At 42.1% G+C, this 27,926-nt stretch overlaps 1 protein-coding gene across 2 annotated transcripts in view; it reads left to right on the forward strand.

Moving 5' to 3' along the window:
• Window positions 1–27,785, forward strand: part of NIBAN1 (niban apoptosis regulator 1) — a 47,713-nt gene extending 19,928 nt beyond the window's left edge. Inside the window, exons 2-14 of one of the 2 annotated variants that reach the window (XM_015869836.3) lie at window positions 1,295–1,425; window positions 2,252–2,383; window positions 2,811–2,925; window positions 4,273–4,440; window positions 16,532–16,647; window positions 17,964–18,068; window positions 18,158–18,320; window positions 18,766–18,953; window positions 19,153–19,314; window positions 21,579–21,689; window positions 22,235–22,342; window positions 23,172–23,283; window positions 24,196–27,785. In XM_015869836.3, the coding sequence (XP_015725322.1) occupies window positions 1,295–1,425; window positions 2,252–2,383; window positions 2,811–2,925; window positions 4,273–4,440; window positions 16,532–16,647; window positions 17,964–18,068; window positions 18,158–18,320; window positions 18,766–18,953; window positions 19,153–19,314; window positions 21,579–21,689; window positions 22,235–22,342; window positions 23,172–23,283; window positions 24,196–25,850 (3,266 nt within the window). In that variant the 3' untranslated portion in view covers window positions 25,851–27,785. Of the gene's footprint in view, window positions 1–1,294; window positions 1,426–2,251; window positions 2,384–2,810; window positions 2,926–4,272; window positions 4,441–10,301; window positions 10,321–16,531; window positions 16,648–17,963; window positions 18,069–18,157; window positions 18,321–18,765; window positions 18,954–19,152; window positions 19,315–21,578; window positions 21,690–22,234; window positions 22,343–23,171; window positions 23,284–24,195 lie in introns of those variants that run through there. The other variant, XM_085512164.1, reaches the window with a different exon arrangement.
• Window positions 27,786–27,926: the final 141 nt, after the last annotated feature.

Below are 27,926 nucleotides of genomic sequence, written 5' to 3' on the forward strand. Positions count from 1 at the left end.
TGAAATCTCTGTAGTGGTAAGCAGGGCTAGCCCTACCAGTGACCTGAGTCAGAAACTCCACTGGGGCTGCAGTCAGCAGCATCCTTCTGCTAGCTGGGTCTGTCCAATTCCAGTAGAAAAATATAAGCTGTAAAGAAGGTTTTGGGGAAGCTTTGTCATCATCTGAAGAGGCTGGTGCCTCTGCCTGGAGCAAGCTATTCAACAGGCAGAGATTCTGTGCTTTGGGTCCTGCTTTATCCTGTTATCAGTAGAAATCTGATCTCTTGAAACTGGAGGATTGGAGTTCAGGCTGGTGTCTGTGTCTGTCCCACAGGTCAGTCTGTAGGGTGCAATAGGGGCAGTGTGTAGCTTCGGGTTGATGTGAAGGCAGCAGACCTGAAGATGCTGGAGGGTGAGGCTCCAGCCCATCTCTGAGCTGCTGTGCTGGCGTACCTGGAACGCACTGTGCTGTCAGTATGGACATCAAACTGAGAGATGTCTGACTTACCAGGAGACTTATTTTTAAGTGAATAGCAACATTTCTGCTCTTCCAGAAGTCTCAGTCATAGTCCAAGTTCTGATTTTTGTGTTGCTGCACACTCTTTGGTTTGCATATGAACACACAGCTTTAACTTCTTGCTTTGCTTTCCTGTTTGTAAAACATTATTTCTTTGCTATGGTAAACGTGTTAATTACTTGTAAATTGCTGTAAGATTCCCAGAAACCAGCCCCTCAATGTGTTTATTGCTGTTATTGCTACTGATGAGATCTCCATCATAGTAAGACAATACAAGATGAGCATTTCACACAGCGTGGCTAAGTGTCTGTTTACAGTAAAACAAAGAAGGGACTTCTTGTGCCCAAGTCTAGAAAATATCATTTGCAAAGAGTTTTGAGTCAGCTTTAAAATCTGATGATGTGATAAAATTGGCTAGCATGTCTAAACGCTATCCAGTATGTAAACACTACCCACTATCACTTGTGATTATGTTTCTTCAATAAGCTCATCAGCTTGCAGGCATCCACTGCTCCATGGCAGTATGTCTGTGGGAGAGGCAGAGTGTCTTTTTTTAAAGGTAGTGTACTTGGGTTATGTTTTGCCCAATTCTGTCGCTTCTGGAATGAGAAAAATCTGTACTTGTGTTATCACAGCAGCTGAATGCATCCATGAGGGCTCCCTGACCTGCTCGGCAACAAGTGGCCGTGGGTGCAGTTGGGCATTATTATGAGTTGGTGGTAAAAACTTCTTTGGTTCTGCATTACAGCTTCTGAGCTAGTGTACGTGAAGTATAATTAGTCTTTATTTGTCCTTCAGGAAAAACAGAGGCTATCATCAAAAACTTCAGCCCACACTACAAACACCAGTACGCCGTGGCTTTCTGCAAGCATGTGCAGGATGAGCTGGAGCAGCACCGCAACTCCCAGTCCCAGTTCCTGAAAACCAGGGTAGGAAGACGCGTAAGCCTGGCCCCAGCCTGAAGCTGCCTACAGCTTTGCTCTCCTTCATGAAATAATTAATGTTAAAACTATTTAAACAAGCCATTTAGTAGCTGTAATACATGAAAAACATGAACTGGAAGTGTATCAGCTACCAGCTGGACTTGGTTTTCTTGTTTATCCTGGTGTTGGATGCTCTTAAGTAAAGTTAATAGGCAATACAGATACTCAGAGCTTCTAAAAATCAAGCCCAAAATACTTATGAAGTTACTTAGATGTTTTCGTATATAAAACCCCAGTGCTTTAATATAATGAAAATTATTTGGGGATGGACTTTTTATAAAGGCATGTCCATTACAGGATGAGGGGAAATGACTTTAACTGGAAGAGGGTACATTTAGACTAGAAATTTGGAAGAACTTCTTTACTGTGAGAATGGTGAGATCTGGAACAAGTTGCTCAGTTGAGGCTGTGGATGCCCCTCCCTGGAAGCACTCAAGGCCAGGCTGGATGGGGCTGTGAGCCCTCTGGTGGGAGGTGTCTCTGTGGGCGGGGGGTTGGAACTAGATGATATTAAAGGTCCCTTCTAACCCAAGCCAAGTGATGATTCTATGAAAATACAAGACTGATTTTTCTGGCTGTGTTTAAAATCATGGATTTCTGATGCTCTTGAAATGTACAGAGAAAAGCAGTGTGGTTGGGAGTGGAAGGTGGTGTAATAGAAAAGCAACATCTTTCCAAAAACTGTATGCTATTTATCAGACCACGTGTGCAAAAGTGTTACAAAGAAGTGTAAATCCGGAATCATTTCAAATCTAGAAAATTTTCTTTATAGCCCAAATCAGAAGCTGGGACCGTCTTGTATGAAACAGAGTTGCTGCATTTTGCTGAGGATGTGAAGAAGTGGAAGGACAGATATGTTGTTATCAAAAATGACTACACTGTAGATTGCTTTGAGACCAAAGAGGTAAATGTTTCCTCCTGTTATGTTCTTCAGCACTCCCCAAGAGACTGAGATCTGAGGAATCTGTTGCTCTAAATGCCTTTCTTCTAGCAACAGATGAAATATCCCAGGGAGGCTGTTCCAGCCTTGCAGCCTTGGTTGGAAACTTCACAGGGATGCCCAAGAGTCTGCTGAAGTACCTTTTATTGGCTCCTCTCTTCTGTCCCTGAGTCTTCACTGGGGCTGATGAGCTTTGAATGATCTTTTCTATATACCATTTTTACTTTACTAAATTTTTTAGACTTGATATGTCCAGTGAATATATCTGACATTCAGCCTGACAAAAACCTTTTTATTTGAGGAATTTGTGCATTAACTTTGTCAGTAACGTAGTTTATGCTTTCCCCCTTCTTAAATCTCAGTTTTGACTCCCTCTGTCATGATTTTCCAGGCCTACCAGAAAGGACTCAGCCCTAAACATCATCTTGTTCCTGCGGGAGGCAAAGTACTGACTTTAGAAGAAGATTACAATTTGCTGTCTGATAAACATTTTCCAGATCCTGTTGGTAAGACTTGGTAAAAGTTAGTGCCAAACCTCAGGCTCTTTTCCTTACAGAAACCACATCTGGGCAGACTTTGAGGCTAGGCTTTAAGCTTACAGAAGATGCAAACAGCGTATTTTCTAAGTCAAAACTTAATCCCAGAGTAGACATACACGAAAGATGCCATGAACTAAAACGTTCAGAGAAATGCTGGCTCTGTATTTTTCCAGTATCCCTACACAAACCCTTTGGAAGCTGTGCAGAAATGGGGCAGGAACTACACCACTATTGTTCCCAGCTTTGTTAATATGCCTGGTTTATTTGTTTCCATTTTTAGATACCAGCTGCCTGTGTTGATTCACAGCTGATAGGGCATCCCACAGAGACGACAGGAAGGTTGCTGTTTCTGGATTTGTTGTTTCTGCAGCAGGAGTTGCAGGGTTGCCCCCTCCTGTGTCCCTGAAGACAAGAAAAGTTCAGGGCTTAAGGAGGTTAATCGCTATGTGGTGTAGAGTCAAGTTTGAAAAAGGATAGGAGGAATGAGAAAATATCTATCTTTTTTTGTAGAGGGCTTTTTTGTGTGGTTTTTTTTTTTGAAGTCCTGTCTCATATTACTTAAAAGTTATGACTTCTGGCAAGCGTCCCTGATTTCCCCTTTCCCAAGACTGCTGGTGTAGGATGGTCAGGGGCTGGCGTGGAGCAGCAGAGCTTGGAGGTGTCCTCTGTGTCGTCTCAGCTCCAGAGGAATTGGGGATGAGCAACGTGGAACAGCCCAGGGCCACTTCTGGCTTCCCATGGCTCTCCCTCTGCAAGGATTGTCTCAGTTGTTCTTTTACAACCTTTCTGCCCTTTTGTGCAATGCAGAAGAGAAGACTCACCAAGGTGAACCTCTTTTGTGTTTGGATGCACAGCACCGAGACGAGATTGATGTTGTAGAGCATCCCTTGTACACAGTGATTCAGGTCAGGGTGCAGCTACAGATCATCATCATAGAATCCTCAGAGTCAGAAGGGACCTTTACTTTGTGAGTTTTTAAATTCACCACTAGGGCTTGAATTGACAGTCCATAAGGTTGTGTTGCAGTTCTGTATGAAAACAAAGGGAAAAGGGGAATTACTGCTGTTCCTTACAATTTAATACAGTTTGTTTCCGTGTGGAAGACCTTTTATGGTCTCTGTGTGGAAGAGACCAGAGTTATCCAGTAACGTGTTCATTTGCCATGGAAATGAGTTACAACCCAGTAAAATATTTATATTATATTGCCAAAAGTATGTTATTTATGTCTGCCTTGAATACAGAACAAGAAGCCATAGAAGAAGATCCAACCCCCCAAAATTCAGTGCATTTTAAGTTGAGATGTGTTCTGTCTAGGGTTGTGTGGGAAGGAGACTGCTCAAGCCTTTGTTCAGCTACCAAGGGAGTTCCCGGTGTACCTCTGGCAGCCATTTACCCGACACAGCTACTATTGCTTCCAGGAGCCAGAAGCCCAGAGGCAGTTCAGCGCGGTGCTGAGTGACTGCGTGAGACACTCAAACTATGGTGAGTGCAAAAAGGAATTCTTCCTGCATCTTATCTACCCCGGGAGAGATTTAAATAGCTGTTATAGTACAAAAGAAAACGAAAAGGAAAAAAACTCTGTGAAAATGACATATGAAAGACGTTCAGTTTTCAGTGCCACAAGGAATGCGTTAACATAACCTTTTTCTAGCTATGCCAGGAGCTGAGTTAGGTTGGGCTTGAGCTGCACTGTAGGAAGCTCACACAGAAGACGTGGGAATTGCTTTGAAAGCGACATTCATTTAATGCAAAACCAGTATGGTGCAAAGTCATAAGAGATGCCTTCTAAACATGGTATGTTAAATTCTCACCTGTGTTTGCAAGCTTTACAAGTGTAGCACTGATCTCCTGGACCCTGTCTATAAAATGCTGTGAGAATGTTGTCTCTCAGTGCATTTTGTGATGTCATTTATATACATCATCAGTGACCAAAAATTTTCTGGCTTTGCTGGGTGCTGAGATTGCAGTTCAAGTCCTCAGCCATGGTGGAGCCTTGTGAGAGGGATGTGAGTTGTGTGTAAGGCATGGTGTACATTGTTTGCACAAAGGTAAGTTCTAAATCTCACTTTCTGATTACATTGGGCTAGAAGCTTTCTATGCATTGTCTGAAGCAAAACAACTAGTGACTTGCTAGGATTATAGAAGTAACATTGTTCCTGTTCAACTGGAAGAGCATTTGTGAGTTGGAACCTTCAGAAAAAGAAATACTTTTCTGTTTTTCAGATCATTGGTTTAATGTGATTACTCTTCTTTTGTCAAGCTGACCTATTGGTGTCCAGGCTCTTGTATGCCTGTAGTATTGGTTTCAAGTCCCATCTGGTTTCCTATGTTGTTTTTAGCCATCACTTTTGTTTCCTGGTCATCAGCTTCACCCTATTACCCTCAGACAGTTGTTTTGCACTGTCTTCCCTGGATTCTTCACAATTGTCGTCTCTTTTCTCATCTCTACTGCCAAAGATATCCCTGGTCCCCTTTAAGACTGCATTCCCATGATGAAAACACAGATTACTGTACTTTGAGGGAGTCCTGTAGGATGCTCAGTACTTTGCACAGTGCTTGATGCTGGGTGGTGGCAGGCGCTGCATTTGCAGGACATGCAGGACTGTCAGTCTCTGCATTCACCAGTTGGTGTATGCTCTCCTGGTACGCTCTGGGCCCCCTTTACCATTCTCATGCTGAAGCTGGAGGGCCTAAGCAAGCCTTTCCAGCACTGCCAGCCTTGTACAAACCATGCAGAGCAACTCCAATGCAAATCTGTGTAGGTGTGGGGAAACTGAGGGCTAAAACAAGGCGGTAAGCAAATACCAAACGTGAAGACTCCACAGACTGTTTCATGAGTAGATTAGCATAGGCTAGAGGCATTGGTCTTGAAGGAGCACACCATCTGGCGCTTCCAAATATTTCAAGTCTGTAGTCTCTCAATAAATACACCCTGCACAGCTGTCAGAGGAGCCCACATTCCCCTGATGTGCCCCAAAGGCAAAGCCTGCCTCTGTGATTTACAGTTCTGATTAGCCTTTCTTCAGCTGTGCTCATACAGAAAGTGCTCTAGACTTTGGAAAGCCACCCCTTTTTTTCCTCACCAGGGTTTGGTAAGGAGATGGGGATATAATCAAGTTTTCCTGGCACTCCCAGTCTTCCATGACTTGAATCCTGTTCATGAGATTCGAGTTTTTCATTTCATTTCCCTCTTCTGGAACAAGTGTAACAGGCTTGACAAAGCTTTTGGCAGCCTTGTTTTTTGACTTTTTTCCCCCCTTAAAGTTCAGCACATCACTCCAGGGGACAATTCTGAATTGGCAAAAGCTGAGACTCAGTGACCTCACAGGTCTTTTCCATCTCCAGTGACCGTGAGTCTGTGTTTTATTATATTTCATGTGGCTCAGCTGCTGCTCATTTATGCATCTGTTCCAGGATTTGTCCCTCTCAGCTTTTCCTATGGTCAAGTTATTGTCCAACCAAAGTAACACCTTTACCAACACTCATCCTTCCTTGTCACACTATTTCTTCTCAACAGACTGGGAGATAAAGACATTTTGGATTAAGACCTTCCATTTCACTGGTGAACTTGAACAGGTTTTTCTGGCTAAGGAAACGGGACCCAGTATTTTCTTGATTTCTTGGACTTGTCCCACCTGCCAGAAACTTAAGTGCTGTCAACAGAAAAATGATCACTGACCTCAGTAACCCTGACTGTGTTTGACTGTGGAATAGAATTTAGTGGGATGAGGAGCAGCGGCCAAGGCAGCACTCTGTAACTTCTCTCCCCTGCCAGGGCAGATTTGGCAAGGGTAGGTGAAAAGCAGATGTAATGTCTGATCAGAAGGTGCCTTTCTGTCTTTTCTATAAAATAGTACTAGGAGTTCTGGAATTGAATGTATTGCAGCAGGTTTCAGCCAAAAATTCAGAGGAGTTTTAGTTAGAATCGTTCTCCCAGGAAGCAGAATTAAATGCTGCTTCTTTCTGAATACAAACCTCAAGTGAATCAGCGTGAGGTTTTGTCATGGGAGCTGCCCTGGGATTCAGCCATTGACTCCTTTCTGTGTTTCTCCTTTTGAATAACTTGTCCATCCTGCGTTTCTGGGTTTTCTGGTCAGAGCTCGTGGTCAGAGGAGCTCTGTTAATATGCTCTCATAATTACAAAAGCAGTTGGATTTAGTGATTGCTGCTCACATGTATGAGTCAGATGCATGTGCTGTGGGCTTTTTTTTTGCCCTTCAAATTTCCTGTTGTGTTCAGCTTTCTTTTCTACTAATTGATAATGATTTGCAGTTCAATGAGTCCTTCATTTTTGATGGAATGAGTTGATGTTTTGCATCATTCTTAGAGTACGGCTTAGGTAAAATAAATTAAACAAGCTTTAAAAGGCACCTAACCCAACCAGAACTGGATCAGTAACGGTGCTGAAATTGTTCTAGGTGGACAGGATGCATACACAGATATTCTGTTCATTAGCCTGATTCTGAGGGTTGACGGATAGATTAACATGAGCACAGAATCGATCCAAGTTCCATGATTCATCTGGGCAGCTGCTCTTCTGCTAAGAGCTTTCGTGATGCCTTGGTGTTTGCAGAGGAGGTCAAATGCTCTGGAGACTTTAAGCTGTGAGGCTCTGTGATTCAGGGCTACTTGCTGAAAGCAGCAATGCCCAGGGAGCAACAGCAGGACCCTGAAGGGCTGAGGGGCACAAAGAAGGAGGCCCAGCTCGTGGTGCCAGTGTGCAGCCCACCCAGTCTGCCTTTGCCTGGATGAGCACAGAACTTGATGTGGGATGCAGGGGAAGAGCTCTTGGGGATTGTTTAAAGTATATCATGGGGTGTCATCCAGGAGGCTGGGAATGTGTGAGATTCGTTATGGGATGTTTAGGGAAGGGCCAAAGGTGGGAAAAGGCCATAGTGGATCAAAGAGGAACAAGAAAGGGAGGAAAAAGCAGATAAAAGCAGCAGTGAGGTGCAGACAGGAGGGTGGTGAGCCCAGCCAGACCCCACATTTGATATCACTTTGACTCAGTCCTGACTTAGTCTGTGCTGCCTCTTTACAGAGCACCACTTGTAACACCTTTCCAGGGTAAGGCTGTTCTCTGTTGGGTGTGTGCTGGGATCCTGAGTGCCAGGAGGGAGAGAAGGAGCCCCAGTGTCATGGGAACAGATGGTAAAGAGATGTGGGGGCCTGGAGCTTGTGCTGGGGGCCCAGAGGCCCTTGGTTGTTAGTGGGTTTGGTAGGGAAAGGTGCAGTGAGAGCTGCTTTAAAGAATGTTGTGTGCAGCTCTGAAATGCTGTGATTTCTTTCTCACTGAGTTTATTACCTAAGGCGGAGGATATGAAACATTGTAAGGGGCATATTTGCTGGTTTGCAAGCTTTTTGGCGGTTGGAAGTGAAACGGTGAGTTAAATTAGTTAAATGACTTGAATATGCATATAGAAAGATAATGTTCAGGGGAGGTCTCTAAATATAGAGAAATGCTCATTGCTGAAGAGGCTTCTTCTATGCCAGCAAATACAGAGTCCATAGTAGAATGTAGCATAGAGTAATAATGTTTGTTAATGACTCTTAATAGAGATAATTCCACATACAGAGAAGACACAGATCTCTGGCACAGCGCTACACAATTAAGCTGTCAGCATTTGTTAGTCTGTTCCTTGTGTCATAAAACACTTGCAGTAGGTTCCCAGGGTAATCATAATACCTTTGTTGTTTCTGCAAAACTGAAAGCTAAAAGCTTAAAATGACAGATGTGCCAAGTAAAAAAATAACTGCCAGAAGAAAATGCACGTGACTATACTATATGCTTTAACATTATTTTCATATCAACTTCCTGATAGAAGGGACAACATGAAGTGCATTTTTCTGCCCATAGTACCATTTTTTAACTTTCCGTCCCCAAGTTTTGCCTTAATTTATTCTTGGGTTGACTACGAAGAGCTACTGACCTTTCACTGTTACTTTTAGAACCCAAAGGAATAGCATGAAGCTGCAACACAGGAGTCAGGTTGGATGAAAGGAATAGGTTCTGCCCCAGAGAGCAGCGGGCATGGAACAGCCTCCACATGGCAGTTAGCACAGCCCTGAGCTGCCAGAGCCCACAGAGTCGCTGGACAACGCTCACACACAAGGTCTGAGGTTTGGGTGGTCCTGTATGGAGCCAGGAATTGGATTTGATGATCCTTGTGTGTTCCTTCCAGCCTGGAATATTCTGTGATTTCAGAGAGCCTGTTCTTGAGCTTCTGTAGAGCTCAGACCTTCATCAGCGTGAGATTTCATGTAATACTTAGTTTTAAAAGCTTGTCAGGTTTTTAAAGAAGCTATGCTTCAGTTGAAGCAGAGTGTTGAAGTGGCTTCACTTTTAACTCCCTTTTCTTAACCTTCTATTTCCAGCTTAGATGTGAACTGTGGTATGCACATCATCTGTTTGCCATTATCTCTATGGTCACTCCATTTCCATCCACAGTATGGTCTTCTTTTCATTACCTCTCCACCCTCATTTTGTTTTTGAAAAGGAGAGAAGTGATGAGAGCTGCACCCCTCCCATCTTAGAATGCAGGTTGTTAGTGAGGTGCCCACCTCATCCCCAGCAGTGAAGTGCTATCAGTGCCAGAATAGCAATAATGAGGGAAATGCTCAAGATATCAATAGTATTCTCATAATTACTAACCTTCATTTTTCAGTCCTTTACATTTCCATGCCCCGTAAATCAGACAGAAGTTTCTCCTGAATGTTTTTCTCATTATTTTGTTATTGTATGAGGTCTTTTCCTTTCCCTCTAAGAGGTTACCGGCTACTGAATTTCCCTTGGTATTTGCCATTAAAAGGGAAGAAGCCCAATTGTTTGGTGCCGCGGTGCAGGGAAGTCTGTGATGAGAAGGAAAATACAACTGACTAACTTGGGGAGATGCAGTTTCACTTCTTGTTTTTATATCCTTTCATCTGGTTTGATTTCACATCCGTATCTCAATAAACACCATCACAACACAGGAAGCTAAGAAACTTTCAAAACCATATCCTGCAGTCTCCAATTAAGCCATAAATAAAAAGAAAAGAGAAAAAAAAATAGAGAAGTTCCATAAATAAATATATTAGGCAAGGGATAAATACAAACTTTCCTTTCAATCTCATGCTGTGTGTTCTGGCAAAGCTTGGCTACAATAGCAGAACTGAGACCCCAGCTTTCGGGTTGCCATTGGTTGGGCCTACGTTTCCTTTTTCAGCTCTAAACTTAGCTGACAGGTGTTTCCCTCATAATCATTTCTGTTATTCTAGCACTATGTGTGCATAAAGGTTTGCCAACTCTTGGGCTGTAATTCAGAGTAATTACTGAAGTGTTGATAAAGATTGAGAAGGTGACATTAAATGCTCAAGCTGAAGGTAAGGTCAGCTGTATCAGGAGAAATACTGTCCTCTTTGGCCACTTTCCTATTCTTGCCATCCTTTCTGCATGCATCTCACTGTCCCTGAATCTGGTGCTGTACTGCTCATCTTTATCCCTAAAAGCAACTGCCATGAGTCCAAATAGGGCTTGGAATTGGTTTATGAGTCTTCTTGTTGCAAATAAAATGGCTTTTCTCCTCTGGAGAAGGCAGGTGAAGAAAAGGTGTTTATTTTTCAAGTAGCATTTTCTGGGTTATCACTTTCAGATAATATGAAGAATGACCAAATAAAGTAGAACTGAGTAGGAAATTGCTTTGACAACTACTAAATATGAAAAACAACTTTGCTGATGCTAACGTACAATATCTTTTCTGCTCTGGGATGAAAGCAAAACTTTTTTGAAGGTTTGTATGATATTTTGGGGCTAGGCAAAGGTACAATATAGGCAACATTCAGCGCTTCACCTGTCCAGTTCAGACCTGGAGCTTGCTTCTTGACTTGTTAATTCAATCACTTTACGGTTAACGGGGTGAAATCTACTTTACTCCACCTGAGTTGCTGAGGTGATGGCTAGGCCGTTCTGTGTCACTCACTTGACCCAGAAGCCCAAATATGCACTCAAAACTGGGGTGTAAATGTTGGTGGAAGTATTAGCACTGTCACAACATACAACACCGCTTGCAATGAAAATCTCTGACAGGACCTGTAAGGTGCTAAAAAAGAAACACATTTAAATGTTTTAGAACACACTTTACAATTGGCTGCATTTTTCCTTATATAGGGTGTCTTCATTCTGTGACATCAGTTCCTTCAGTCAGGCTTTGGCTTTTCCACTACGCCTCTCTTTACTTGTACCGCAGTTGGGCTTTTCAGTCTGTGGGAGATACATTCATTCTGAAATGACAAGATGATTAACGTGTGTAAAATCTTAATGGAAGTGATGTTCTTGCTACGTACATCACCTCCCACCGTGGTGTCGTCTTTCATTTCTAAAGCAGTACAAAGCAGGAGGTGGTGCAGAAGAGGCACCCACTTCCTGAGCCTATTTTAGTAGCTGTGAATAGACTCACTGGTGCAGGTGGAAGGCTGTATGTGGACTGTAGCTTCAAAGGTCAACGATCGAAAAACTGATCATCTTTACCAGGAGTGGTTTGTAAAGTGCATGGAGATTATCAGAGATGGATGATGCTGTGGTTTAGGCTATAAGACCCCAGAGTGATGCTCCTGGCAGAGAGAGGTGCTGATTTTAGCAGCTTTAATGCAGGCAATGCGTGCTGTGAAGCAGCCATCTGAAACTCTTGGTGAAATGTTCTCTGAGGGAGCTTGTGCTGCAAAACTTTATTTGCTCTAAATGCAGAGTATTATTGCAGGGTTGTATCCTGTGTGGAAATGACCTCATCTAGCTTCAGTTAATGGTTAGCAGTTTTGTACCACATGATCTATGAATAATACACAGCACATAGCTCTCTGGAAAACATCAGAGCTGTGAGATTGATGCCTCTCAGATCCAAGCTGTTATACTTCACTTCCAACTCAGTTTGGGATAATAACATGACAGGATTCATTTTGTGAAACTAAACTGTGGGTTCTTTCATTCAGAGATATATCTCCGGGGTGCTGTAGTTGCTTACCAGCCTAGGCCAGGCTGTCTTCCTATGAGGTACAGTTCCCCAGTCCTCTTCATCTCATTCAGGAAGATGAATTCACTTGAATTTTCTTAGCCTTTGGGTGAATTCCGTGGGTCAGGACTGTTTGGTTTGGTTTTTACAAGACAGAAATGTTCAGGACCTCAGCTTTTGGAACTTATGACGATCTCCTTCCTTAGAAATTTTCTGTAATACCTTACAAGCAGTAGCTCTTGAAGTATCTAAGAACTCAGGTGACTTCTTTTTGCCATCTGATAAGGAGATGAGAGCTTGATCTTCCTCACAACTTCTGGGCCAGAGCTCACTCTTGGCCTATTCTCTGTGTCTTGTCCATCATCTTCCATGTGATGGTATTGCTCATGCACCACCTCAGAGAAAGTTACTCATCATTCTCATAAACTGGATGAGCAACCAGCAATAGCTGCTGCAGTTCTTAGCCAGAGCAACTGAACCCCAGGCAGGTATTCTCTGAAATCATAGAAAAAAAAAATGCTACTGCAGGAAACCTGTTCTAGCCAGATCGTTCTTAGAAAGGGAAACCGCTCTTTGGCATGCTTACTTATTTGAATTAATAGGCATGCCCTAATGGTGTGTTAGGAGGTTGGCGGTATGATTCTTTAATTGCAGGAGCATCTCTGACTCCCCAGTGTTCTCCAGATGCTTTCACCCACATCTGTCAGCAGCTGGCAGTGTGTAACAGCTTTCTTCAAAGAGCCACTATGAGAGCTGGCAGTGTCCTGCTTATTGAGATGGCTAAGATACCACACTTCTGGAATATAATAGCCTTTTCTTTCTGCAGCCTGTCTCTGCTTTGGGATAGGTATTTTTCTATTCTTTTTTTACCAGCTTTTGTTTTAAAAGAGCTATTTTTTAAAAAAGAAATTCAATTAAAAAAAAAATAGGGAGCAGGGTGGACTGCTTCTGAGTTTTGGATGTTGAATGATGGGCAGGGTGAGGATCAGTATTGCTTTAATTAAAACCTGTGCTCTATGAGCTCAGGCTTCTGGATTCTGTGTTCATCTTTGTCTTCTTTGGGCCTCAGCTATTTGCTAAATGTCAGCCAAACGCTTAGATTGCTCTCAATGGCCTTTGGTAAAGTACTTTGTCCACAACCCATATACCCTTTTATTATTATTAACAACAAAAGTAATAAATCTACTGTAACAAAAACCCATAAGGAAGGGGGATATTTACTGGATTGCAATTGGGGCACTCCGCTGGTTTTGAAGAATGGCATGCACAGTTTTTACGCATCGTAAAATATCCTTACTGCAGCTCCTTGGCTCTCTGAGCAGCTTCACGCTGTAATGCTGCTGCTGCATCCAGAAATGAGCAAGGCCCAGTTTGCAGGAGGGATGCAGGAGGGAACTGCGAACTGTTGGTGTCTCAGCAGAGCAGATCACCCCATAAATTGTAGAGAATTCTTGCTGTCTGGTTACTCTATCTGATTGTCCCACCAGGAGCTGCAGAAACATTTTGCTGAGCTCCCCAAACACAGCCTTTGTCACGAGGCTATAGGAGAAGAACAGAAATGAGCTGTGCTGCTGCTTACATGAAGACTTTGCTTGTCGACTTTGCATCCGTGAAGGGAGTATCAGACACCTATCACTGTTCCTATGGAGTAGTGACCATTGTACTCTCCTTTTCAATGCTGCAGCAGTGAGCCCTATTCATAACAGTGATTGCCTGGTGGGGTGCACAGACTAAATTGGGTACTGAAACATGTTTTAACCTTCAGTATAGTGGGCTACGGGATGTATTATTAAAGAGTCACCTCCCTTCAGTTGTAATTGGGGAAACTGCCATCTGAGTGATCCGATGCAGCAGTGTGTGGTACATGCAGTTAAGACACTTGAATTGGAATGGTTGAACACAGATTTCCTGTAGGACTGGCCAATCCATGACACCAGGTGAGGCTGAGAACAGCAGGGCAGCTAGTCCTTGCTGCTGCCTTTGGGCACACGTGTGGAATCCTGGGGCTGAAGGTGGCCCACTACTGCTGTCTGACCAGGTGAAACCAAGGAGCTGTGGTGGGTAGCATGAAGAACCACATCAAGTGACAGAATTCTGACAGTGGCCCAAACATTGGATGTGACCGACATTAGACATGGAACCTTCTGTGTTATGGACTTGGCACCAGGACTTCATCAGTGCCTGCTGCACTCTTAGTGGGCGTTGAGGAGCCTGGTCCTCTGTGTATCATTTCCATGAGTGAAGGTTTAAGATTTGTATTTGGAGACATGCTGTGAGGAGGCTCATGCCTACAGGCAGCTTTCCACAACACCAAAAGCACTGTGCCTTCATGAGATAAGTGACGTGGGGAGATGTGTAAAGTCACGGTGTTCCCAGTTGTCCTTCCTTTTTTTCAATAGGAGCATTGCAGCAGTTGCTCTGTGAATGAACTGCTTCTATGTTATGTTTGTAGGAGGAATGCATTGTTAGGGGTATCTTATCTGTGTTTGTTATTTGAATTAGGCTGCATGCTGGGGTATGAAAAATAGAGTCTCTGTGTAGCTTTTCTTATTTCGAAATATAAGAGACCAAACAGAATTTTGTTGTGCTCTCCCCAAACAAGCAGATGCTGTATCCATTAGCAGCTGGAGAAGCTGCTCGGGAAACTTTCCAAGTGCAGATGAGCTGTGTTAAGCACGTAGCATCAGTCTGGGTGCCCGTAAACTCTCACAGACATTATTCAGTAAACTTTACAGCTTGCAATGTTGTTGAAGATTTATTTGCTAACTGCTTCTTGTCCAGTAACAATTAAATCTTTCTTCACCTAGCTCTTCCTCTCATAAAGAGATAGAGCTTGGAGATGGAGCTAGAAGCCTATATGTGTGCATACAGGCTACTCAAAAGAAAAGGGCATTTTTCTGTTTTGAGGAGGGCAGCAGCTGGCCCAGGCAGAGGAGAATAAGGTACATCACATATGTAGAGTAGATGTTTCCAGCTCTTTGTGGTTGTGAAAGCTGTGTATATGACACAAGTGGACCGAGATAGTGTAGTGATTCCTGCAGGGAAAGGTGATCTGTGTTAAGGTGTGCTTTTATGTATAGATTACATAATGAAGTGATGCAACACAGGTTAGCTTCAAAGAAACCCGGAACCTGTGGTAATAAGACACTGCATCAGCACGCAATCCCTACGCATCATGTTGGAGGAAGGCCCATAGTCTTGTGTGATTTGGGATTTTATGCTACTTACAGCCTGAGCCCCTTCCTATGAACTGTTCAGATGAATTGCTCTTTTTGTTTTAGCACCTTCCTCCCACTTTTCTGTGGGTCAGGACCAGTGAGAACAGAGCACTTCCCTGAGCATGGAGTTTAAAACTCCATGATCTGAGAGCAGAGACTTGGCAGCACTGGCAAATCATCACCTTGGCGGGTCCAAGATGTCGCCCTTTGAATGTTCTGCTGTCCCTTTTGGTTAGGAGGGAGCACAGCTGTGAAGAAACAAAACATGTGAGTCACAGTGGGAGGGCTTAAGAGCTGCACGCTCCCTTTCTCCAGCTAAGCTTGGTCTAAACATTCAGAGTTTGCTTTCAGGAGGACAAAAGCTTTCAGATGCAACACTCCACAAGTTTTGCAGGTGGAGCAATCCATTCTTTTGTCCAAGCTGCCATCAGAGGATCTTCTCCTCTTGGCAGCAAGCAGCATGACTATACAACTCCTAAGCTGGTATTTTTGCATCCTGGTTCATGACTTGCTCTTATAAATGCTATAAATCAGGGAGGTAGCACTGAAAAAGTGATTGGGATTTTATGTGCCTGTTGTTCTCTCGGTTGATCATTGTGTGGAGTTGAAGAAATAACTTGATCTCTCAGGACCACTAAGTATTTGCAGAACAGGGGTGGTGCCTACCAGCTTGTAGGAGATAGAAGGGGAGTTACCATAGTATTAATCTTCCGTGTTCATTACAATTTGTATAAACCCTCTATTGCCTCTATGTTGGGGAAAAGCACAGCAGTTTTGTCAGTAATGTCTCAACTAGCACAAGCAAAGAACTTATTTTGTCCTGTTGTTATTGCTTATGAAAAAAATCCTCTATTCCACAGCAAAACAAATGAAATAGAAGAGTATTGGGGAGCTCAGCAGTTTCTCAAGGGCCCACATTGTTCTGTCACTGAGATAATTATTAGTACCTTACATTCTTAATTGTTACCTTAACTGAATGAAGCAGAAGCTCCCAACTCCTGGCCCTGCTACCTGCTGTCACTATATGCCCCTGTGTCATCTAATCTCACTCATAGGTATAAAGGGATGAGCTTTCAGATATTAATGACTGCCTTGTTTGAGTCTACCTATAGACTCCCTATAAAGCACTTATCTTGTAGTCTATTTTCTCTACATTAACAGTTACTAGTCTTGGTTTAACATAATGTTTTAGATGAGATTGTATCTGGCAATGTTATGCTTCTGAGTCTTCGTGAAAACTCAAAGGTCTTCAAGTAGTTAGGCTGAGTAAATGACTGGAAAATATTTCTCTGGTGTGTGCATGGGATAAGGAAGTGGATTTGAAAAGGTGTTTCTTTTTATTAAAGGTTATTTGTGTTACCTTTGCTTCAGATTTTCTCAAGCAGACCACGTATGAAGTTGAGGCGTTCTTAGAAGCCATTCAGTTCTTCCGGCAGGAGAAGGGCCACTATGGAACATGGGAAATGATAACTGGCAATGAAAAAGAGGTAAAACAATGTCTTCCTGATTTGGGGGGGCAGGCAATTATTTGGGCCCTGGCTTATATGCTTTTTCCAAAGTACTCAGCAGCAAACATTTACTTTAGTACCAGCTGCTGGGTGTTTTCCTTGGTGGAGTATGGTTTCCCTTTGGGAAGATGGCAATAAGTCTGACGGAGTTTTCAGGACACGGGGTTTTGTTTTGAGAGCCGAAATTACACATTTAGGAAAAGTATACCTTAAAAATGCTGAAAAATGTGGAAAATGTGGAAAAAAAAGAATCTATAAGCAGTGTCCTTCCCAAAGCCACCACACTGGGGGTCATTTTCTGCTAACATCTGACAATGAATTCCATAATGGAATGAGTTTCATTGTTCCAGTGAAGGGACTGAGAGTTTTTCTCTTCTCCCTCCCCCCTCACATTATGGAACTGTTATAGCACTAGTTTCATGTTATGTTTTATTTTGCCTACTGCTTGCCAACTCATTATTCATAACGCGAATAGCTCAAGAGGACCATAACCAGAAGACATCCAGACTAGTTATGCTATTATCCTCTTAGCAATATTTCATTCTGTAAATAGAGTGAGTTCTCATGCCTGTTTCGACCAAGTAGAAGAATTGTTTTAGGCACGTGTCCAAGCTAAGTGAATGGCTTGGAGCAAGCAGGCTGCAATTTGTTGCTGTAAAAATTTCTGCAGAATGCCAATAAATACATTTACATTGGTTTATAATGGCAGACTCTGTACAGGATGTGCTGAAGCAGTCATTAGCTCATGCAGCTCTGCCTAGGTACTCCAGCATGGATTTAGCAACACAATTAGCCAAGAGCTCAGCTGAAGTGCTGGGGGAGTTGTAAAAGACGTTTCTTTCCCTGATTTTGTTTTCCTTTTTCTTCTTTTTTTTAATGTTTTATTATTAACAAAGGATATACTGAATTGCAGATGGTATTTCTGTAGGTAAGTGCTGAGAGAGAGGATTAAAACAGTGAAGGTTTTGACAGCACGTAAGTTATAAGCAACAGAACAGCCACACAGAGCACTACAACAAGTGGTCATCTTAGTTCAGTGTCTTAGTTTGTGTTTTATCAGTAATTGCACAGCCTTCCAAAGCTTTTCAGAGAAAAAAAGAAATCTTCATATGAAATTCAAAGAACTTCTCTCAGTCATACTTGATGTGTTAAATATGGTCCTCCTGGCAACCTGGAACAGCTGAGCTGATGTATGTTGGGGGTTGCCTGTATTAACACATCATTCTGTGATGGGAGGGCTCAGTTTTTAGATGAAGAACAGCATGTGAACATGTCATCTTAATCTCTTAATGTAGATCTTGAGCAACCTTGTGATGGAGGAGCTCCTTCCCAACCTCCAGACAATGATCCTGCCTAAAATGAAAGGAAAGAGGAATGACAGGAAGCGAGCCTGGTTTGGTGTAAGTATGGGTATTCCCAGAGTGGTCAGTTCTTATACTAATTATCTGTATGTGCTGATTCTGGTCTTCACCTACTTGTTTGAATTTAGTTTGTAGAAGAAGCTTATGGCTTAGTCCAGCAGCAAGTTGCTGAAGGATTGAGTACCTTGAAAGAAGAGTGCAGAGATTTTGCAAAAACCCTTGAAGGCACCATTCGCTCGGACATGGATCAGATTCTGAGCTCCAAGAGCTTCTTAGCAGGAAAAATCAAAGGTTAGTAGGAGAACAAACATGTCAGGGAGCAATTCCTTAGTGACAATTTAATCAGCTGCTGAAGCACTCTTAAACCAGAGGGCTTCTTAACATGATTTTAAAGTAATGTTAAAAAATACATGTAATCTGCTATGAGTATAAAAAGGAGTGCAAAAAGTAGGCAGGCATCAGTTGATGTTGCATGAGTTAGTACTTGGAGCTTCCCTTTTGTCTGCTCTCGCAGTGCCCCAACCTGCTACATGGATTAGGTGGGGATTAAATGAAACATCTTGTCACTCAGAAAATTCTTAACTCTCATCACTGCTGTCATCATGGAGGTGTATCTCCATGGAAAAATACAGAAGTATTGAATCCATTGTGGAGCAGATTGGTTCAGATTACTCTTTTCACTGTGTATCTTAGTGGTTTATGTTGTATCCATTCTATGTATTGTCTTACATTCTAGCCGCGGTTTCTGAGCCTGCCCAAAAGTGCTGCGCAGAAAATATCCAGCCCTTCCTTACATCCATTTTGGAGGAGCTCATGGGTCCCGTGAGTTCTGGGTTCACAGAAGTTCGCTCACTTTTTGATAAAGAAGTTAATGAGATCATCCAGAACTTCCAGAAGACAAATGATCTCACCAAGCTAAAGGAGGTAAGACAAAAATACAACTGAAGCCCTTCACATTAGCACAAGGATTTTCCATCTAGAACTTGACTAAGAGCAGAAGTTGCTTCTGCAGGTGGTAGTACATTACCACTTGGTTTTGTGGTCTAGAAAATCTTACATTCTCTATAAAAATTGGCTTCATGTTGCTTTTGTAAATCACTGTTCTTCCTCCACTGGAATACAGGATGTGGATCAGCTTATGAATCTACCGTTCAATTCATTGAAGATGGAGCCCAGCTATGTGAAAGTGAATCTCCTCCAAGAGCTCCTTCATGACCTCAAGAGTCGCTTCAAGGTGTATCACATTGACTTTGTGGTTCAGAGGACACAGAACTTCATGCAAGAGGTACCGTAAAAACCAGTTCTTCCTCCTGAGAGAACAGGTTAGATTTGTCCTTGTAAGCTACTTCAAAGTAATCTTCTTAAAGAGCTATGCAAGGGGCTTGAAATATACACCAGTCAAAATGCAAATAACAAAACCTAAGAAAATCACAGCTAGGAGCTCATTCTCATGCTTATATTAGTAAAATTGCATGTGTGCGAGTCTTAAAGTAAGATATAATGAGTTTGGATGAATCATCGCTTCCTGTGAACCTTGACATTCTGAGTTCTCAGTGTCTGCACCCCGCAAAGTTGAGCATATGCTGATAGGGGTGATTGATTTCTATTCCCCAAGGTTGATTTTTCAGGAAGGGTCCTAAATATTTTTTACCACAATGGAATGTCTCCTACTTCAAAATTCATTTTCTCATCAATATGAAATAAGGTAATTCACGTCAAAAATTGCCAATTGCTTTGATATTTCATGGGTATAGGTTTAAGGGGCTGTGTTATTTGAGATGAAAAAGGGATGCTTTCTCTTTTTCCTCTCAAATGTGCATTGGTATGGACTTTACTTTTATTTCTTCTGGATGATTGGCTGGAGATCTATTAAGACCAATCCAGCAAGCTTCTTTCCACTGCTAGAATGCAGGGCAGTGCTGCACAGCCAAAATGTCTTCAAGTGAGTGAGAACCATAAATAGACAAAGAACTAGACAGAAAGTATATCCCATACAAATCAAGTTACGGTTTGGGTTAGGTTATATTGTTGTTGTTGTTGTTTTCTGAAGGAAACACGAGTGAAAATTCACAATCAAGTTAAATGAAAGCAGAAGTTATTCTGATAATGCTGTTGCTGCTTTTCTCTCTTTAAGAGGCTATTATTTTTCTCATGAAAATAGTAACTAGTTTCACTTTGTGTCCACGGGTGTTTATTTTATGAATAAGTAAGGTCAGATGTTTCTCATGTTGTTTTAATATAAAACAAGTGTTTGGTTTAACTCGAACTTGGGTGGAAGATTCTTCCATTGTGCACAGCTACAGGCTTGGGAGCTTGGCATCCTCTAGTGGTCAACTTTGGGGAACTTAGGAATGAAGTGTTCAGTGACTTTGCCAGTTTATGATTTGCTTCAAATAAAAACACAAATAAGAAATGAGTCGTTCCTCTGGGAATCAGCTTCCAGCTTTACATTGTTTGGTGACTTTTAATTGTATGGAAAGATTTGTAGTGCTTGAGCTTTTTCTGTGTTGCCTCTTGACACACACACACGAAGCAAACTTTCATCTTCTCCATTTCTGTGTAGAAATACAGTGTGTGGTCCAATTCCATATTATCTGCAAAGTTATTTGTTACCACTTATCTGCATGCGTGAAAATATTAATTGTCTAGGAGGAATTAAGTGCCTTATCCCTAGGCATGTACATGCTCATTTATAAACTACAAAACGTCTTCTGTATGTGATGTAAATCAGCTGGTACGTTCACGTGCAATGCGAAGCAAGACCCAAGTGCTGATCGCTTCCCTGTGGGTGTCCCCATCCTTCTCAATGAAATTGAATGGAAACACTAAAAAGCAGCAAAGGGTCTCCAAGTATAATTACCACTTGCAGAATTGCTTTTCTGAAATGTCTTCTTGTTGTACAGGTGTTAAGACCAATAGGATCTGATAGCAGTCAATGGGAATCTTCTTATTAGGATAGTAAATTTTGTCTGTGGACTTAATTGGATTCTACTTCCATATAAACTAATGGTGACTTGAAATTAAATCTATGCAAGAAAACTATTATTAGCTTTTAGCTATTATCAGCTTAAAGATGCTAAGATTTAATTTCCTTTATTTAGTGCAACATTTCTGTACATGTTAGCCTTTAGACTACTGAAACAGAGTATTAGCAGCACCACTTTTTTGGACAAAATAACTGAATCTGCTCTGAGTTTGCTGAAATAACAGTTGTGAAGGCTTGCTGGTACTGATCCGGCTTTTATCGTCAGATAGAAGTTGAGGTTCTTTCATTTTCTTATGCTCTTGCAGTAGTGTAAGAGCTTCTTCTTATTATTTTCCATTTCCAGAACAGGGTGTTGCAATCTAAACTAGACAAGGCTCTTCTACAGTGATTTGAAGAGCTTGACAATATTTATGGATCCTAAGCACATTTATTTTCTTTCCTCTTTTTCACCCTCCAAGAAATACAACTGAAGTTAATGGTTACATTGAGCAGGCTTCTTCCTGTGTGTATAAATCTTGTGTTACTGGCCTTTAACAGATCTTTTTTATTATCCTCACTCTTAGCTGATGGAAAACGCGGTTTATACCTTTGAGCAGTTGTTCTCTCCGAGTCGCCAGGCAGACCCAGTGAAAGTCACAACAACCCTTGAAAAAGTGAAGCAGAGAGTGCTGAAGGTAAATGTTACAGCTTTTGTGCAGTAAGAACTTGGGCTGCACCTTTACATGAGTTTGCCTTAGTATTTTAAAGAAGATACCTTTTACCATCTGGTGGGATATACTGATTTGGTGGCTTTTAGCAAAGCTGCTCATTCTTGTGGAGGTAAAACTTAGTTCTGGGCAGACAGTTGTAAGACTATCAACATAGGCAGTGCTTTTAATTGCAATTCAGCTGTGAATCTGAGTAAATCATTTTGTACTAGATTTTGTATTAGCCTATTCCTAGAACTCATTATCCTTAGTGATGATACACCCAGATAGAGCAAGCGCTGGACCGTTTCTGGCCTAGGCAAAAATAAATGCAGGGATAAGATTCCATAATTTCCCTTGTCTTGAAGAACTTTTCCACAAGCTGCAGTAACCCATGTGGGAATCGAAACCCCTGAATGTGCCCATTGGTATCCTTTGGGATTTGCCAGTCAGCAAGAGCCAGTTCCTCCTGTGAGTAATGAATAACATCCAACACAATTGGGCTTGTTTCTCTTTTTGTCTGTTCCTAACAGCAATATGATTATGACAGTAGCACTATCCGGAAGAAGATATTTCAAGAAGCACTGGTACAGATTACTTTGCCCACTATGCAGAAGACATTGGCTTCAACATGCAAACCAGTAGGTTACATTTCTGCTCCGTTACTTAAAAAAAAGAAACAAGAAAGTAATAAAAGGCTGAGAAAGATTAACACCTTGTGTGTAAATCCTAAACTGTGTAAAGCTGTTTCCTCTCAAGGAGTTGCCTATTTGGATAAATGGCATTTAGATTTGCCAGGTTGCAGCAAGCAGCATTTACCAGCTTATGACTATAGCAGCAGGGTGGGAGATGTGGAATGATTTCAGCATAGAGGGAAATTTACAGCTTGCTTTCTTAAACACAGCTGCAGACCTTTGCATATCCCCATTTCATTTGCTCCCTAAAGAGCTGGAGTCCCCTCAGTCTAGATTCCTCTCACTAGCTGACAGTTGCAGGGTTAGGTTGTGAGCTTGTCCTTGTATTCAGCACTGGGAGGCATCACTGTGATGATATACGGCTTCTGCTCAGCACCTATTTCAACACCAAATAACCTGTTTGGATGACAGAAGCACCCCACAGGCAGGCTGTGGACTAATGTTCAGTGATTCTAAACTGAGGTAATCATGTCAGCAGTCAGGAAGCAAATATACAGAGGCTGTCTCTGTTGTCCCTTATGCTGCTGGTAGGTTAGTTAGTACCCTGCAAACAGCTGCCTGGGTTCCATGGAGATGGTATCAGTGAGGAGCCAGCTGGAATACTGGTCACCTAAGTGCACAGTTAATTGTCAAAATATATACTTCATTTGCTCATAGCTGAAAAGAAGTATTGCAAGATGTGCTAGATGCAGGTGCCATATTGAAGTAAGACACTTGGAATCTCTCAAGTAGTTACATTTTTCTGCTTCTGTTCCTTTCTTGTGTGTCTGCATAGGAGCTGCAGAAATACGAGCAGTTCATTTTTGCGGATTACACCAGTGTGATTCAAGTAGAGAATGTGTATGAAGAGATTTTGTATCAGATGCTGCTTGAAGAAACCCTGAAAGGTGAGAATGCCCTTGAGTGACAGTGATAAACTTCTGGCCAGAGACTGGTGGTTAGCTATTGCTTCAGGGCTGCCCTGTGCTCTAACCTGGCAGTTTCAGAGCCAAATCTCTGCTTCCTAAAGGCTGGGGGTTGCAGTGCTACAGTGCTTGGGTTCAGGTCACTGAACATGCGGCAAGCCCTAAAATCTGAGTCCATATAGCAGAATTACTAAGCTTGGGAAACTCAAAATTACAGCATGGCACAAACGTATTTCTAACAGAGTGTAATTATGCCAGCTTCATTTTCTCTTGATTCCCTGGGTGAAATCATGCTTTTATTTGCAAAGACCTGGTGACATCTAATGGTATTGGAAATGAATTTCCCCAAATGAAATGTACTACCAAATGCTATTTCCAGCACATCAGTGTCACCAGTGCAGCATTCTCTGCAGACCTCTTGTATGTATGAAAATGAAGCCATGCTTATAAAAAAACTATATGAAATATTTATATGTCTCTGGAATGGTCTGCCTATCTATATGCTAGATAAAAGACAAGCTTCTATATTGTCCGCTGCCCCTTTGTGGCACTCCTATGCCAAAATATCAGTCTAATATTTAATATTTCATGTATTCATTGTAACTACTGCACTTAAATGTTACCATTTTGCACTACTACGTATCCTGTAGTAGTTTTGAATTGTAGCAGTGCCAAACTTAAGTCGATACTGAAGTTCCTTTATTCAAAACAGAAAAGATTCTTTCTCTCCTCCTCTAAAAATAGAAATGCACATTGAAAATGAATTGAAAACGAAAATGACTGTTGTCTGTAATATCCAAGTGTAGGATATCTGAAACTCGGGGGAATGATGTACCTTCTTCGCTGTGCCTCTGGCAGTCTTTCCAACCAGTTTCATATTTCTTTTTTATTTAGTGATAAAAGAAGCTGCTGTTCTAAAGAAGCATAACCTCTTTGAAGATAACTTGAACCTGCCCTGTGAAAGTGTGTCCAGTTTAACTGACCTGAAGACTCCTTCAGGGTCAGCACAAACCACTCCTGCTAAGAAGCCTTCTACCATCAGAATGGAAGCATCAGATACTGAAACTCAAAGTGAGGAGACGCTCATTGTGACTGAAAAGATTTTGTGGGAGAAGGATCATGAGGATAGAAAGCCATCAGACAGAGAGGCGGATGTTAATGTGGATGGTAGGCAGGCAAGGAAAAGCGAAGAAGTGGTCATTACAGATATCAGTGAAAAATGGGAGTCCCTTCCCACTACCGCAGTGAAGCAAGAATTTGCAGAGGGAAATACTTCCTTGGAGAATGAAAGCATGGTGAAAGCAGACTCTGTAGGGGACACTGAGAAAAAGCTTAAGACACGGGAAGAAGCTGGGGAGGAAGAAGTAGCTTCTGAGACTGAAAATACATTGAGAGATGTCAGTCCTGAGCAGGAACTTAAGGTACATGAAGGAGCAGTGGAGGAGAAGGTGACTTCTGAAAAAGAAAGCAAAGAGCAGGAAGAAGGTGCTGAGATAGAGCTGACTTCCCCACCTAATAAAACAGCAGAAACAGAGGTTTTAGGAAGCGCTGAAATGAAAATCAAGATAGAAGAAGGGGTTGCAGAAGAACCGTCACAAAATGAAAAGGATAGTAAAGAAAAAAGCAAGGACCAAGGAGCAAGCATGGAGATTAGTGTTGCTTCCCAGGATGAACACACAGGTAAAGGAGCATCTGGGGATAATCCCGATAAAGAAAGTAAGTCAGAAGTAAAGAATTCTGAACCACTTGATGATGTGAATGAGATAAGGAACTTGCTGATGGTAACGGTTGAATTACCAGCTGATACTCCACCTGAGAAGGTAAAAGAGATTTGTGAAGCTGAAACTCTAAAGTTGCAAGAGTATGAAGGGAACACTGAGATAAGCAAAACAGCTGCGGTAGATGTTAAAGTTTGTGAGATGATGGTGAATAAAGATGCAACAGAATGCATGGAGTTCAAGGAGAACAAGCCGTCTTCATCTAGCTGTGGGACAAATGGTACCAGCATAGGGAACGTGTCCAAGGTGGGCCGCGGTGTGGCACAGGCAGAATGGCTGGTGGAAATCTCAGATACACCTCAAGAGGTAAAGTCAGAAGTTGAGATCAAGCAAAGCATGTGCCACAAAGATGCAGGAAGTTGTGACAGTGATAGATTGCATCCAGAAGAACACACTGAAAATGCATCTGAAGACAAAAGATTAAGTGGGGAAGAAGGAGGAGCAGAGAACAGTCATGCTGGCCTGGTGGAGGCAGAGACTGAGAGCTTTTTTCATAAGCCTGCTGAAAATCCAGATGCAACGCAAGTGCCCATTGTGAATACAGAAGAGCCAAGAACAGGACTGGTAGATGTGCCATTTCTGTTGGTGGCAGAGCCGGACAAGGAGAGTGCTGTACAGGTCACAGCAGGTGCTGAGCTTGGTGAGAGCGAAGGGAAGCCAGAAGATGAATCATCTTCTTCACACGTGGAAATAAAAAGCTCAGAAGTAAATAATGTTTTCACGCAAGAAAACAGGGAAGATAGTTCTGTACAGCAAAGCCCTGAAGAGTAAGAAGCATTTTTCAGCCTAGCCCTCTAGGATTTACTTGCTCCAGTAAACACTCTTTAATCGTGAATACATACTTGAATCTGAGCTAGAGGAAATAGGCCGCACTGTGGTATTACCAGCTCTTGCAAGTTTTATCGCAGATCCCTTCCTGAGTGATGGGTGATAGATTTCTTTTCAGTTAAAGCCCTCTGTTTAAAACCATATCTCTGTTGGGAAACCTCATCTTTCACTTCAAATTTGCTGCCTTTTATGATTATAGAAAAGTTTGAAAATGTGGCCACTGAATGCTTCCAAAGCAACTTATCCCCAACTAGAAAGTTATTTTAACAATGTAATACTTAAATGTTTTAGCAGAGGAGTAGCTCATGGTTTTTAAATGCATGGATTCGACAGTACTGTTAGAATTCTTAGGTGGTTGGTCCATAGGTTACTATTCAGTATGTGCATGCAGTATATGGGAAATAAATAAAACTTCTAGTAGTCAAGCAGGACTAGTTAATTTAGTAGTCTGCTCAAAAGATACACCCTGTGCAGAAGCTGCCAACTGATTACTTAATTATTTTGAAGTTTTGACAGGTATTAAAGTCAAGCAAGTGTTCTAGCTTTTTATTCTTATTTCTGTGTTTAAAATGGGGGAAATATGAGAGCAGGTTTCTCAGTCCCACTCTGCTCTTCTGGGTAATTTAGCCTTCCAGAGCACTTTATTGTTATTTTATTTCATGGAAGGGAAAGGTGATGTTTACAGTAACTATAACCATTAGGCAGCATCTTTTTGTTTTACTTCTCACCATAAAATATACTCACTGATATCAAATACAGAATATTAAGGGTCCTGCCATTTACACTGCTACTGGCTTAACTTAGAGTTACCCTGTTCTGTAGGCCATCTTAAATTGCAGTGTTCATGAAATATCATGATCACTGTGTATAATTTCTAATACAGATGTTAACTGAAGCAAAAATCAGCTAAGGGTTATATTCCCTTTGCTTAGATTTTAGAGGGCAGAATCACATTTTGAAAGCAGTAAGTAAAGTAAAAAATTTGGACACGGGAATAAATAGCCAAACTGCCAAAGCACATCATACTCACTAGCACTTAACTTTAACAAGCTGTAAAAAGTCTATTATGTAATGCCATCAAAATCTGCCGTAATACTAACAGAACAGACACTAGAGGAACAGGCAGATGTTACTACCTGAATGTGTTGAAATTAACTGAGCGGAGTGTCACCACTGTAACATAAGCATGACTGCTGTTCCTCCCAAGAGTCATACTGCGTACAAATGTCAGCATCACAGAATCACAGAATATGACCCAGGTTGGAAGGGACCTCAAGGATCATGTAGTTCCAACCCTCCTGCCTGGCAGGGCCACCAAACATACACCTTTACTAGATCAGGTTGCCCGGGGCCCCGTCCAACAGATCCTTTCCTTGCAGAAGTCCTTTGCAGTATTATTTCCTCTATGTACTTGGTGCAAGTCGCTCACTTGCAGACCACTAGCAGTGCTTTTTCTGTTTGTTTCTACACATCATCAACAACTGCTTTTCTTTTGTAACATCTCTGTAGTTATTCGTTCTCGGTTCTAAATCTTAAGTGAAGTTCAATGTGGTGAGGGGCTTTTTTGTGTGTGTTTCCTTATGTTCTGGTGGTCACAAAGGGACGGTGAAGCCTCGGGGTGAATAAGAGCACGTTGTGAGGGCAGAGGTGACACGAACACAGAGAAACGAGCAGTGCTCAACCATTTTCACATCTTTTTGCTCTCATATGTGAGCAGGCCTTAAAGGAGGGCTGTGCTGGGCCTGCTGTGTGGCTGTGGGTACATGAGGGTCCTGGGCACACAGGGCAGGCTGTGAGTTCACACAGGATGGGAATCGTGGTGCTGCTTGTAACTCAAATCCACGTTTATTAAAGCAATAAAGCACGTTCTTCCCTTGTGCTGAGAGCAGGATGGTGTGTTGTGTGGGATCTCCTGGTACATAACCCGGGGTGCGGGCTGAGCTCTGCGCCCGTTAATCCTTTCTGAAGGGGGGAAATAAATACATACTTATATTTAAAGCAAAAAAAAAAAGGGGGGGG

This window comes from Coturnix japonica, chromosome 11 (assembly GCF_054131305.1).
Source record: "Coturnix japonica strain WE chromosome 11, WE-NBRP24, whole genome shotgun sequence".
NCBI classification, from domain to species: Eukaryota; Metazoa; Chordata; class Aves; order Galliformes; family Phasianidae; genus Coturnix; species Coturnix japonica.